The 12,997-nt window shown below is 39.4% G+C and overlaps 1 protein-coding gene across 1 annotated transcript in view; it reads left to right on the forward strand.

Moving 5' to 3' along the window:
• The window catches only part of zdhhc9 (zinc finger DHHC-type palmitoyltransferase 9), a 30,119-nt gene that overhangs the window by 2,138 nt on the left and 14,984 nt on the right, over nt 1–12,997 (forward strand). Inside the window, exon 3 of the mRNA XM_061725658.1 lies at nt 7,757–7,917. Within this exon, the coding sequence (XP_061581642.1) occupies nt 7,757–7,917 (161 nt within the window). The remainder of the gene's footprint in view (nt 1–7,756; nt 7,918–12,997) is intronic.

The following is a 12,997-nucleotide window of genomic DNA, read 5'->3' on the forward strand; positions in this document are numbered from 1 at the left end:
CTTGACATTTCTCATTCATGATCGATTGATGTAATGGTTGTTTTATTGGTCAACAATCCAATCCATCAAGCCATTTTTCTTTTATTGCCTGTTGATATTTCTCAGGCCCTTCGATTACTCAGTTTAGAGCTTGTTGTATTTGATCAATAGGCTGAAAACCTTTTTTCAAAGAAACAAAGCAAACATAATGCCAGACAGTTAGTCCAACAGGTTCCTGCATAAATAAAGGACATCTGTTTTATGGGTTGTCAAAGAAAAAAAGAAAAGTAAATTGATGGTTGAATGTATTGTTAGAATGCTCCTCAAATAATAAAAAAGAGCTCTTCTCATTTTTTAAAATCCTTTAATTTAAGACTTTATTCATTGTAGTCATTTGAAGAAGTGCATGCTATTACAAGGTAATACGTTACTTGGTTCTAAGGTCATAAAAAATAATCACAGACTTAATTATTACATTATTTATTTAATTTATATTATTATTTGTAAATTATTTAAAATATACTCTGATTCTTGCAGCTCTTAAAATTAGATAAATGTAACCTCAGATGAAAAGGAAAACATATTGTATTATTATTTAATTATCAAAACAAAATGCGGAAGGCATATTTACAGAATGAAGTCCACGACTGCTGCTTCCAGAGGAACTGAGACGCTAAGTAGCAGCCAAGTGCTGCTACTATATTCATTAGATTAATTGACCATTAGTAACTGTGACCACCTCTTTAAAAGTAGAGGTTTTGGCACTTTGCTGATGTGAAGAATTCAGGTGTGTTAACAGAATGCCATGGAGGAAAGTCATCAGTAATGATCTTAGAGAAAAAATTGCTGATGCCCTCCAATCTGGGAAGAGTTATTCACAAGTGGAAAATATTAATTTTCTTTCAGGCAAACTTATAGTAGTTGATACTCCTGGAAGTTCACTCCAAGGCCCAAGCAATAATCAGAAAACCTTGGACAAATTAGACCAACGTACAGTTGTTCGGCAAAACATCAGTTCACTTGAAGTTTGACGACGAAGGCAATGATTAGTGAATATTTTCCAGCAACAGGACCTGGTCACCCCGCATGAAACCTCACAATTGATGGGGGATGCACTTTCCATTTCACACGACTCTAGTATCTGTGCTTGGTTTGTTTTTGAATAGGTGGTTTCACAGTGTTTCTCTGAAGGAAAGATTACTAGCACTTCCTTAAAACCTGAGACTCAAACAGACAACCAGGCAAACTGGAGCTTCTTAAAATTGAAAGCTAATTGCTGTCCAGTGCTGGCAGCCGAAACCTACATTTCTGAAGGACCAAGTGAATACAGAGTTTGCAAAGTTAGTAAAGATAGTTTTTTAAAGAATTAATGCTGCGCCGGCCGCTGCCATTTACAATCATTCACGCTATCCACATCCTCAGGGAGTGAGAAGCAGTAGATGGCCTTTCAGCCTCATTTCTAAAGCTTGTTTTCTTACTTTCTACACAGAAAAAGCTCTCAAGCAAGTTGAAAGAGTATGTATTTGGACTATATCTGCAGGGAAACGTTAACTGTGGTGAACCAGTGGTTTTTATCGTAGCAGCAGCACTACCACCGCGTCTTCATCCTGTATTTTGGTTTCTGATAAAGTCCTTTGCTGTGGTAAAGTCAGCCCTGACCTTAGAATCTCTGATGTCTTTTTGAAATGTTGACATGTTAATGTCACAGATTAAGATGCTGAACATAATGAAAATGTAATGTTTGCTCAACATCAGCATGATAGGACAGTGGCTGTACATACAATATGTTAAAAAGCTTAATTATAAGTGCACACCAACAGAAAAAATCTTTCATAACATTTAATGTGTTGAATATGAGTCAATCACTTAATTAGCTTTGCAAGCTTTCAATTTACTCTTTGCTGACTGATCAGTATTGAGTTTACAAATATTGCGACTGTTCCCATAACACTGAGCAGTTATAGCCATGACTTACAGTATGTACAACTCATTTAGCTGGTGTTGATTTAGAATAATCTGAAAATTCATGCATTTCTTTGCCAGAGACTGAACATGCAGTTCATTCCTGTCATGTGGGCCGGAGGATGCGTTGCATGCTGCACCGTGGCAGCGATGGGAAAACAGAGAGGGCAGTGTCCTGCAGTTATCTGGCCTGTGCCCAACACACATATCTCTTTTTTTTTCCTATCTGTAGCCATTTGCAGGCTGTGCAGGTCATCCTCTCAGTGGTTGAATTTTGTGCTAAATTGTGGAAAGAAGCAGCAGAACATGCAAACGGAAAAACTCATTAGGAGCATATAATGAAAAAAAAAAACATAAAAAAAACACAACAACAACCCCCCCCCCCCTCTGTTGCAAGATCAGATGCATATGTAAATGTGGCTTTCAGGTTTTGCCAAATTTGGTATTAACCATTAATATATATGCATACAACTGGAAAAGAAAAAGGAGCATATAAGCAGATTATTCTCTCAGGAGGTGCCTAGCCTCACCGTTGTCCTGTTGGTTTTGCAGCTTTCTAGGATGCACTGATCCTTTTATCCCGCTCTATTAAAACTGGGCATTACATGCTGTGAAACATAGTATCAGTGCTGTACACGGGGCTTTGAAATGTATATATCTGCACGAGGCTTCCTTTCAGTTGGATTTGGATTCTCACAGGCTCTTTTTTTTTAAGATAAGTGTGTGTGCATATGCAAATCTGTGTGCATTTGGATAGACACCTATGGTGCTTGGATGAGCACACGAGAAAGTAGAACACAAGGATAGTGTGTCATCTGTCTGTCCACTGCGGGAAACTCGGTTACGAGTCCAGGGAAGCATATGTGCGTGTAATGCGAACGATCTGTGTGTATCAGGGGCCTGTGTGTAAGTTGAGTTCATACATAAAATGATGGTGTTTTGTCTGACCGGGTGACTAAACACCCTCCTAATTATCTGCCTGTTACTGTTATAAAGAAGCGATAGAGGTGCAGGGCTGAGTCTGCACGACAAGAGAGGATCCTGTAACCGACCCATGAGCCACGCTCAGCATCAGACCCCACCCAGTCTACCCACTAGCCAATCAGGAAACGGCTTCCGACTGAGGCTAAATGGGCAATAACATGATTTATGTCCTATTCAGAGTACATGCTCCATTTACAGTAAGAGCGGTCTGCACGCTTTGTTCTCTGGAAGCTTCCTGCAAGGAGGAGAGCGTTGCTTTCTGTGGAGGGTGAAGAGATACGTTTTTGCCCACATCCTGTTCCACACAACAAGGGGTCTTTTATATTTTTAATTTCTATTTGTGTGCCTTAAAATCCATGGTCCAAGAGATTTAAAGTAAATCAGCACTTGTTTTTTTATTTGACTTGAATACTAATATTGTACGATGGAACGGCTGTGATCAAAGCTTTAAATCCTAGAAAAAGGTCAACAACACTTTATCTGATCATTTGTTCCTCTCATGCGGTAATTGCATGTTGCATAACAAGGAAGACCAATTTAAATAGCAAAACATATTTTGAATTCAGGTATTTCAGGTCCCCATGGCAAAATCAGTATCATAAAAGGGAAAACAGAGAGTATACCAATAATTGGAAAGGAAAAAGGCGACAATACTGTTACACCATAATATGTGTTGGTTTTTTTTGGAAGAAAAGGACAAAATAACGCCTGAGAAACGTCATTGTTAATGTCAGAACATATTTTGTGATGTAACAAGGACTGATAGCGTTACAGAGTACAAACATCTCTATTTCTCAACGTGTTGGGACACATTGTGAATGTATTGCAGGCTGAAATGCAAAATGGATGTAAATTAAGAATTAAGGCTCATTTGTTAAAACACAAAACATTGTGGGTTCATATCTGGTGCAATGAAATTATAGTCAAAGTAAATACAAAAATGTACTTTGTGTGTACGTAGTTGTCTCTGTGATGGACTTCTGACCCATCAGGGTCCCCATAAAAACCGTTGGGATGGGCTCTAAACAGAAACATAAGTGGCTGTAAAAATGTATTTATTTTTTACATTTGTTTATTGTTATTATATTAGTAGAAGTTGTATTTATATTTTAACATTTTAGTGGAATATTTGATATTATTTTAATGCAGGGATATCCACACATTTGTCATTGAGTTATGAGAGGTAATCATCTGGATCCAAAACGTCTGCTGCAGGTGCAGCTCAAAGAAAACGCTTCCCACCTCATGTCCACATGCATACTGTAGGAGCAGTTGTAACTAACTAGTAACTAATATCTTTTATATCTCATGTGTGATTAACTTATCTTATAAGTGATCCTTTATGACCAGTAGATTTCTCTTTATAAACAATCTATGCTCAATCTAACCATCCATTTTCCATTCCCTCTTATTCCTATTTGGAGTCGGGGGAGCTGCTGGAGTCTCTCCCAGCTCTCCTCAGGTGAACGGGGGCGTTAAACGCTGGACAGGTTTATCTCAGGGCCAACACAATTTATGTCCTACCATGACAAACCTCTGGAGTGATGTGCACCTTTGAGTCATTAAATAACAATCGTGTTGAGCACTGAATCAACAAAACTATTTATAAAAACATTTGTAGTTAGATATTAGATATAAATAAAACCACAATTCAGTCTTTTGCAACTCATTTAAACCTTACGTTAAATTGGAAAATTATCCAAAGACAACACATATATAAACGCATACAAGATTGTAATAAATGTAGTGTCCTTTTAAATGTGAAGAAGGCCCACTGACTTCCAGTTGAGAGGTTAAATAAGGAATAGTTGGATATTTTTATGAAAGTACAGAAAAGGTGACAGGAATATATTATTTAGTCCTTCACAATATTTTGATTCATCATCTTACATCTACACAGCCATCATTGCACTAAGTGTTATTATTCTTTATGTGGGTGAAAATGTAACGCGACAATGTAAAAATATATCATTTTAAGGAAAAGAATGCATCAAAATGTTTTATTTATGCAAGTAAAGCTGCGGATTATATGGCCAAATTTTTGTTTTCTTTATTATCATAGAGCCTGTTGTAATTTAGTTTTTAGAAATGTGGTTGTAAGTTTACCTTTCATCCTGACTGGCTGTTAAAATTGCCTCTACAAGCAGTTTAATTTAACTTTACACAAAGAATAGAAACTGAGAAATGGCACTACTGGCCTCAAAGCTCATGACATAATCCAGGAAGTTACAACAGGAGTCCAAAACATACCCTCCCCATCAAACTGCAAACTGTTGTTTTTAATACATATATGTAAGAACATAATATCTGAATTAGCTCATTTAACAGGAGCTGACTGGCAGATTTTATATGAAGAATGAAAAAAGAGGAAGTATGTGTGTTTTCTGTTCATCACCGTGTTGAGAACCTGGACAAAGACCTGGTTAAAATCCAGTGCAGCTGAACATGCACCGTCACTCCACCGTCACTCCACCACCCGGCACCACCCATCTCCTCAGCAGCGGAGGAAACTGTCACGCCCAGGAAAGACATGATTATCAACGGTGCTTGATGGGAAGTGATGATAGTGTGACTCAAATAGCCACCAGTCATCATTATGGGAATAACAAACATCGACGGATGGTGTTCTCAGCCTGGATCGTGCTCTCTGCTGTCTCTGCACTAACGCAAGGAGCAGCAGCACGCTGGAAACTTGTATTGATCTGAGCTCTGCTCCATAGCTTCCATTACCGTGGAGTAGACACTGCAGATTGTGTCTACTGAGACGCAATCTGCTCACAACCTCACAACAGCTCAGACCGGTCCAGCCAGTGTTGTTTGTTGTTTCTCGTCATTGCTCTGGTATGCTGACAAACCTGGTTCGTCTCCCCACGAGTGCCACTAAACAGTTGGACTTTGTGTTTTTGTGCTGACTGGCAGCTCTTTACGCTGCCTGTTTATGCAGCCAGTTCCCTTAAACATCCCCTTCAGCTGTGTGTGTGTGTGTGTGTGTGTGTGTGTGTGTGTGTGTGTGTGTGTGTGTGTGTGTGTGTGTGTGTGTGTGTGTGTGTGTCCAGACCAGACAGAGCTTAAATGTATTGGAGAGAGAAGAAAAAACAAAATGTAACAGCTTGAGGAATAGTTTGGGCCGTTGGAAAATCTCATATTGTATTTCTTAAAGAGATTGATTGTTTCATGATAAAGATAGTTTTTTTTGGATCATGCAAACTAGTGTGATCTTGCAGGTGTGCCTTTTTAATTTTGTGATAAAAAAATTATTTTATGCTTAAAGGCAACTTTACAGATTATCTATTAAGTTACAGATTAATCATATGGTCCGTAAAAATGTGATTAAAAGATGTCACACAACCCATATTTGACAATTATATCGTCATTTTAGACTAAATAGAGCATAACATTACTTTAACCGCAGATTCATCTTTTCGAAATCAACCAGCCGATCAAGTCAGCCGGCAGACTGAAGCAGCTTTGGTTTCACTGAGCGTGTATAAGTATGGGCAGAAATATGTGCCACTAGAAACTGAATTTGAATCATTTATATTTGAATTTGAATTGCTCAACTTGAATAATTGCATTAAAAAACTGAATCTGAATCACATAATTTGAATTTGTATTGTTTAATTTGAATCCTTGCATTGAAAAACTGAATCTACATTCTGAAAAACTGAATCTACATTCAGCTCTCACAATTCAAATTCAGTTCTTGCAATTCAATTTCAATTCTACTGTGCCAGACATCCGGGTCTTCCGCAGGAACAGCAATCGAGTGCAGATACAAAGAACTCCTTTTCACGTAGCCTACTATAACCTATTTTCTTTCAACGATATAAACGACCAATGGGAGCTAGATATTTCGAAACCTATTGTGTTTTCTCCATTCTGTGTAAAAAGTGTAGATTTATATCTTGCCGTTTTGTGTTTCTGCCCATATATAAGTAACTTTAAAAATGTATATATATATATGAAATGTCCTGTTGATTTTGCATGTAATATCTGCATGACACGCAGTACAGAAGTAACTGTTGTTCATGATACGGCGTTGTCACCCACCATCCTGTAGTGTAGCATTATTGTTGCAATAGGAGTATGTGATCCTGCTGTTATGGGACGGAGAGAAGGCCATGAGGTTTAACTATTAATAACTGCCTGCAGAAGGCTTTGTCGCTGCCGTTGCTGCTGCCCGGTTCTGTCGCAGCACTTTGCAGTGCAGCTCACATCTGCTACTGAGCAGCAGGCGGTTTTTGGAGGAGCCCCGCTGGCTCCAAGCCCAAAGGCCTGGCACACAAAGCTGTGCTAATGTTTCTCCACTCCTCCACGAGGCGAGGGGAGTGTGGCGTTGCATGGTTTTTTTCTTTTATTCACGGCCATGGCTTCCATTGAAAGCACGGCTCTCACAGTTCATGACCTCATGCTCAGAACGCCAGTTCAGAAAATGGATGTTATTGTTGTGCCGTGTCCTGTGTGTCCAGGCTCTCGCTGGAAAGAGCTCCGACAAGATTCCTGTTTAGTTTTTATGCAGTGGCCATGCTTATCTCTGACATATAAGTTAGTTACTGTCAATAAATCTTACAGAATGTCTTTGTTTGTTGCGTAAAAGAGTATCTCCTGATACCAAGTGGTTTCAGAACCGAAGGTTCAAAACGTCATTCTCATCACAATGTAAAACACCATGAACCAAAAAAAAAGAATTACTAAGGAAGATGCTGGAATCATAAAATGTTTGGTATTTCACGAGAAGCTACAGCAGCAGGCTTCACTGAGACCAACCATAAGCATTGTTTCAGCTGCTTTTCTTCTTTAAATCTTTACTTAATGATCTTTTCCTTTGCAGATGTCCATACCTGGCTGTCCACCTGTCTCCTGCCATCCCAGTGTTTGCTGCCCTGCTCTTCCTGTTCGTCATAGCCATGTTGCTGAGGACCAGCTTCAGTGACCCCGGGGTGCTGCCGCGGGCCCTCCAAGAGGAGGCCACGTTCATCGAGAGGGAAATAGGTGAGTTATTGGGAAGTTTTGTTTCCAACAATGTCTCAATTTTTCTTTCAATTTTTTACCTTCATGTCTGTTTAAAACTTGGCTTCAAATCTTTGTTAATACTACTGAATAAATTAAGCAGAGTCAGCAGTACATCATTTGAAAGATGCAAAACTGATGCTGATATTTGGTGCTGAGGTTTTTTTTGAAGTTGCCTCGTTTATTTTTAACCGAAGAGAAAAGGGCAGAAAATTCCAGAAGTTAAAAAAAATTGACCACAGTGTGACTGTGAAAACTGTCATGAGGAAACACTGCTGTACTCTTTTATGGAGCTTTAGGATGATTTTCAACTCATTCTTTAGCTGCCTGACAGACAGACTTGAAGTATGAAGTATTTTCTTATGTAACTCCTGTGCCACATACAGTGCAGCTGTATACATAGGTTGTGAAAGAAAAGTCTTATATTGAAACATAAGCTAGACTTTAAAGTAGAAAGCTGGTGATAACATTTCTTTATTTATATTTAGCAGCTGGAGACCCAGGTAGGTTCCTCAGAAAGTATGCAGAAACTATACACAGAGGACAAAGAAGAGTATATTTGTCCCACATTCATCAGGCGAACACGATTGACTGTTTGCTAGTGAATGACTTGTTAAGGCGTTATATCAGACTTGTGTTAAAGTTCATCCATCTCTGATGAAATCTATGAAATTTCATCATGAAATGTGTATAAACTTGTCTTGTTATTTGCATTATCTTCTATTCTATTTTCAAACTTTGCAATAACACACAAAAAAGAGTAAAAATGCCCCAAAAGTGTCCCAATTCATGCTCACCAAGGTGATGTACTGTACCAGTAGCCGATGGAGATTTGGCCAGTTTTTAATGAACTGTGGGCTCTCTCCTCATCTGAGACACAGTCTGGTGCCCGTCCTTCAACTGTGCAGAGCCACTCTCCTCTATCAGTGCTGATAACACCACAGGCACAAATCCTTTATACACCTTTTCAGTTGTTAAGACATCCACAGGACGAATGGTTATTACAGTTCATGTGTTGTTACATCATCGTCACCTGGGGAGCTGCCTTTGTGGAATGACACACAGAGATGTAAGCTGCAAATTAGGTGGAAACAGCTCAACTGTAAGTATTTAGGAGGAATGAATATTTCAATGTACTGGCTGGCTGAGCAGCAAGCAGTCTGACTCAGTCCTTTTGGTTTATTCATGTTTGTTATACTTTATGTTTTTAAGGTTGCCTTTACTCATCTGTTGATGAGGTAATCTGTTTGTCTCCTAACCTAAAACACACGCCACACTGTTCGTTTGCAAACAGAGCTAAAAGCCCTTTTGTCCTATGTACGTTTTGTTTTCAGTCCGTAGTATTTCTGCAGCATCCCACCCTGCCTTTTACCTCCCCCTGTGTTGCTTCTCGGTGTTCTTTGTCTCTGTCTTGATGCAGCCGTCCCCCATCACAGAGAAGAGGTTAGGGTGGAGACTGGTCCCTGCTCATGGCAGAGGCGGGTTGTAAAAGCGAGGCTGAAACACTCCTCTGAGACTGAGTTAGCTGCCAGCCAGCGCTGCTGTCATTACGACTGTGACTCATTTTGCACGCAAGATGACAATGCCTTAGTGGTGATACTGTTTAGCTTTGACCTCAGTGACCCAGATGAGGAACATACAACTCCTACATGTAGCACTCATGAGGTAGTCCCTCTGGGAATGATCTGCGTGTAGAGTTGCAACTAGAATTGGAAACATTAGTCAGGCAAAAATAAAATCAATGTCCATTTCCAGCTACTGTGATGTGGTGCTGATGATAGTTTCCCATGTAACACTGTGGGTGATGTACTTTTCTTTTTTGGGTGTGGGCGATGTTTGGACTTCTGATAAATCCTTTATGTAGTAAGAAAAATGTGAAAGTTAAACTTTGTATATGTATATGTATATACATCAAACATTTCCTCTAAGTCTTCATCAGGTCTGCACACTGTAGCTGGTTCTTTGGCCCAGTCATCCCAGCACAGCAGTGATGTTTCGGATCTGTCGCTCGCTCGGCAACACAGACTTTCAACTCCCTCCAAAGATTTTCTATGGGGTTGAGATCTGGAGACTGGCTAGGCCACTCCAGGACCTTGAAACGTGACACAGCCACGTTTCATCTTCAATGCCCTTGCTGATGGAAGGAGGTTTTCACTCAAAATCTCACGATACATGGCCCCATTCAGTCATCCTGTCCCCTTTGCAGAAAAACAGCCCGAATGCATGATGTTTCCACCCCCATGCTTCACAGTAGGTTTGGTGTTCTTGGGATGCAACTCAGCTTTCTTTCTCCTCCAAACACGACAAGTTGTGTATCTACCAACTTGGTTTCATCTGACCACATGATATTCCCTCAATCCTTTTCTGCATCATCCAAATGCTCTCTAGCAAACTCCAGACGGGTCTGGACATGTACTAGCTTAAGCAGAGGGACACGTCTGGCACTGCAGGATCTGATTCCCTGGCGGCGTAGTGTGTTACTGATGGTACCTTTGTTACTTTGGTCCCAGCTCTCTGCAGGTCATTCATCAGGTCCCTCTGTGTAGTTCTGGGAGTTTTGTTCAGTTTGTTGAGTTTTGTTTTGTTATCATGATCATTTTTACCCCACGGGGTGAGATCTTGCGTGGAGCCCCAGATCCAGGGAGATTATCAGTGATCTTGTATGTCTTCCATTTTCTAATAATTGCTCCCACAGTTGATTTCTTCACACCAAGCTGATACCTATTGCGGATTCAGTCTCCCCAGCCTGGTGCAGGTCTACAATTTTCTTCCTGGTGTCTTTCTATAGCTCTTTGATCTTGGCCATGGTTCAGTTTGGGGTCTGACTGTTTAAGGCTGTGGACAGGTGTTTTTTATACAGGTAACGAGTTAAAACAGGTGTCATTAATACAGGTAACGAGTGGAGGACAGAGGAGCCTCTTAAAGAAGAAGTAACAACAGGTCTGTGAAAGACAGAAGTCTTGCTTGTTTGTAGCTGACCAAATACTTATTTTACACCATAATTTACAAATAAATTCTTTAAAAATCCTACAAAGCTGATTTCCTGGATTTGTTTTCCAATTCTGTCTCTCATAGTTGAAGTGAACCTATGAAGAAAATGACAGGCCTTTCCCGTCTTTTTAAGTAGGAGAACTTGCACAATTGGTGGCTGCCTAAATACTTTATATTTTATACTAAATACACTGTTTATGAACCTATAGTCTTTTATTATTATGATAGTCAATTAACTATCAAACAAATGTTAAAATATAATTAAATATATTTAAAGATGAGACATCTAAGCCTGATTATGCAATGCAGTTCATACGAAATTCAGGAGAGCATGTAAATCTATTTTTATGAATGCTTTCAAATGCTGTTAGGTTTTTGTTTTTGTAGAACCAGTGATAACTGAAAGAAAGATGATTTTCACTCCTTGTCTGGAGAGATTGCATGGGAGACCTCCTTCTTGGGGTTAAGCTCAGAGTGCAGAAAACATCCAGATGAGCTCATGTTTAAATAAATGAATAAATAATGCTGTTTTATTCATTTATCAGCTTGTCTCTATTTTTTTTGTCCATTTCTTGATCTCATGCATGTATTTGTTTATGCTGTGTGAGCATATGCTTTGAAACAATGCAAACACATTTATCTTACACACACTGACAGCTTATTGAACCATTTTCAATATTCCGTAAACAGAATGTTGTAGTTTATGTGGAAAAAAAAAGATGAGCCAATTATTCCCACCATGATTCTTTTTGTGTATGGAGCCAGTAGGAGCTGGTGTATCTGAGGTGCTGATATGTTGAGAGCCTTTCGCCGATATTCATTTGGGTGCTGATTTAAGAAAAGATCATTGCAATTTATTATGAAGTTGCTCTGATTGATCTCCTTTGTGATAAAACTTTTCTATCCTGATGAAAGGTTTGGTGGTCTTTTCTTGGCAGACAGAAGACAGCGTTTCCATCCATTGGACATGAATGATCAGAGAATGGCTTAATGAGTATGAAAATTATGTGAAAAAAAATGCATTTTAGACTTTGCATTGCTCAGATTTCAACAAGGTCGAATTAGAGCTTTTGAACTTGTATGTTTGCCAAATGCTATTTTTAAAACAAACAAACAAAAAGGTTTGTAAAGTCTTGTAAAATCAATGGCAAGATGTTCTGATGCTGTTATGTACCCCAAGACCTTACCCACTACATTCTGGTGTTACTTGTGATTTTAGTTTTTCCTGTCCGTAGTTTAACTTTTATCCCTCATATCTATTTATCATGCAGCATGCTTTTTCAAGTGCTACCTCTGCTCTACGTTGATGAAAGGCAGGGCTTGCTAAAAGCCAGTGGGGGATCAAGGCAGGCATGTTGCTGAAGCCGCCACAGCCTCATTGGTCTGTCACCTCATCCTATTAGTGGCAGTCCCAAGAGAGAATGCTAATACGAGGAGATGCATCCTCTCGGAATATATAATGTCACCAGCAGATTGAGCCGTGCTTCCCGAGGGAGTGGCATCATTCCCCGTGAGTGATGACTCATAAATCTGTTGTCCAGTGTCTTATCCCCAAGGCCACTAATCCTACATCATGTTGATACATAATGCTGAGTATTTTGTACTGTAAGAAAATAAAAATGTTTCCAGTTAAAAAAAAGAAAATTAATGGTTTTAATAAAATCTTGTAAATCTTTTTTAGTTTAATTTATTTTGCATGACCTGCCATAGTTTACATGACAAAGGATCTTCTTCTCCATACAAGTGATCACAATGCTATTAAGTTGAGTTAGAATTTTCCCCTACTCATCTGGGAACATGCTCTCCAGCACAGATAATTTAATTTCTTCAAATGCAACATTTTCTATCTTAATGCATCCCATGGTAATCAAATGAGCATGCTTGCTCTTCTCCATTAACACCACATTGGTGCCCGCTCGCTGCAGCACATTGGCGGTGGATTTCCCCGCAGCTGAGAGCTTCCAACCAGCAGCTACAAAGTTATAAGCCGTCCTCCCAACTCCCGCAGTCTAATATAATTAGAAAAACTTGAGTTTTCCAGAATAATAAACATATGAGGCTTTCATTTGGT

The sequence above is a fragment of the Cololabis saira genome, chromosome 7 (assembly GCF_033807715.1).
Source record: "Cololabis saira isolate AMF1-May2022 chromosome 7, fColSai1.1, whole genome shotgun sequence".
In the NCBI taxonomy this organism is placed as follows: domain Eukaryota; kingdom Metazoa; phylum Chordata; class Actinopteri; order Beloniformes; family Belonidae; genus Cololabis; species Cololabis saira.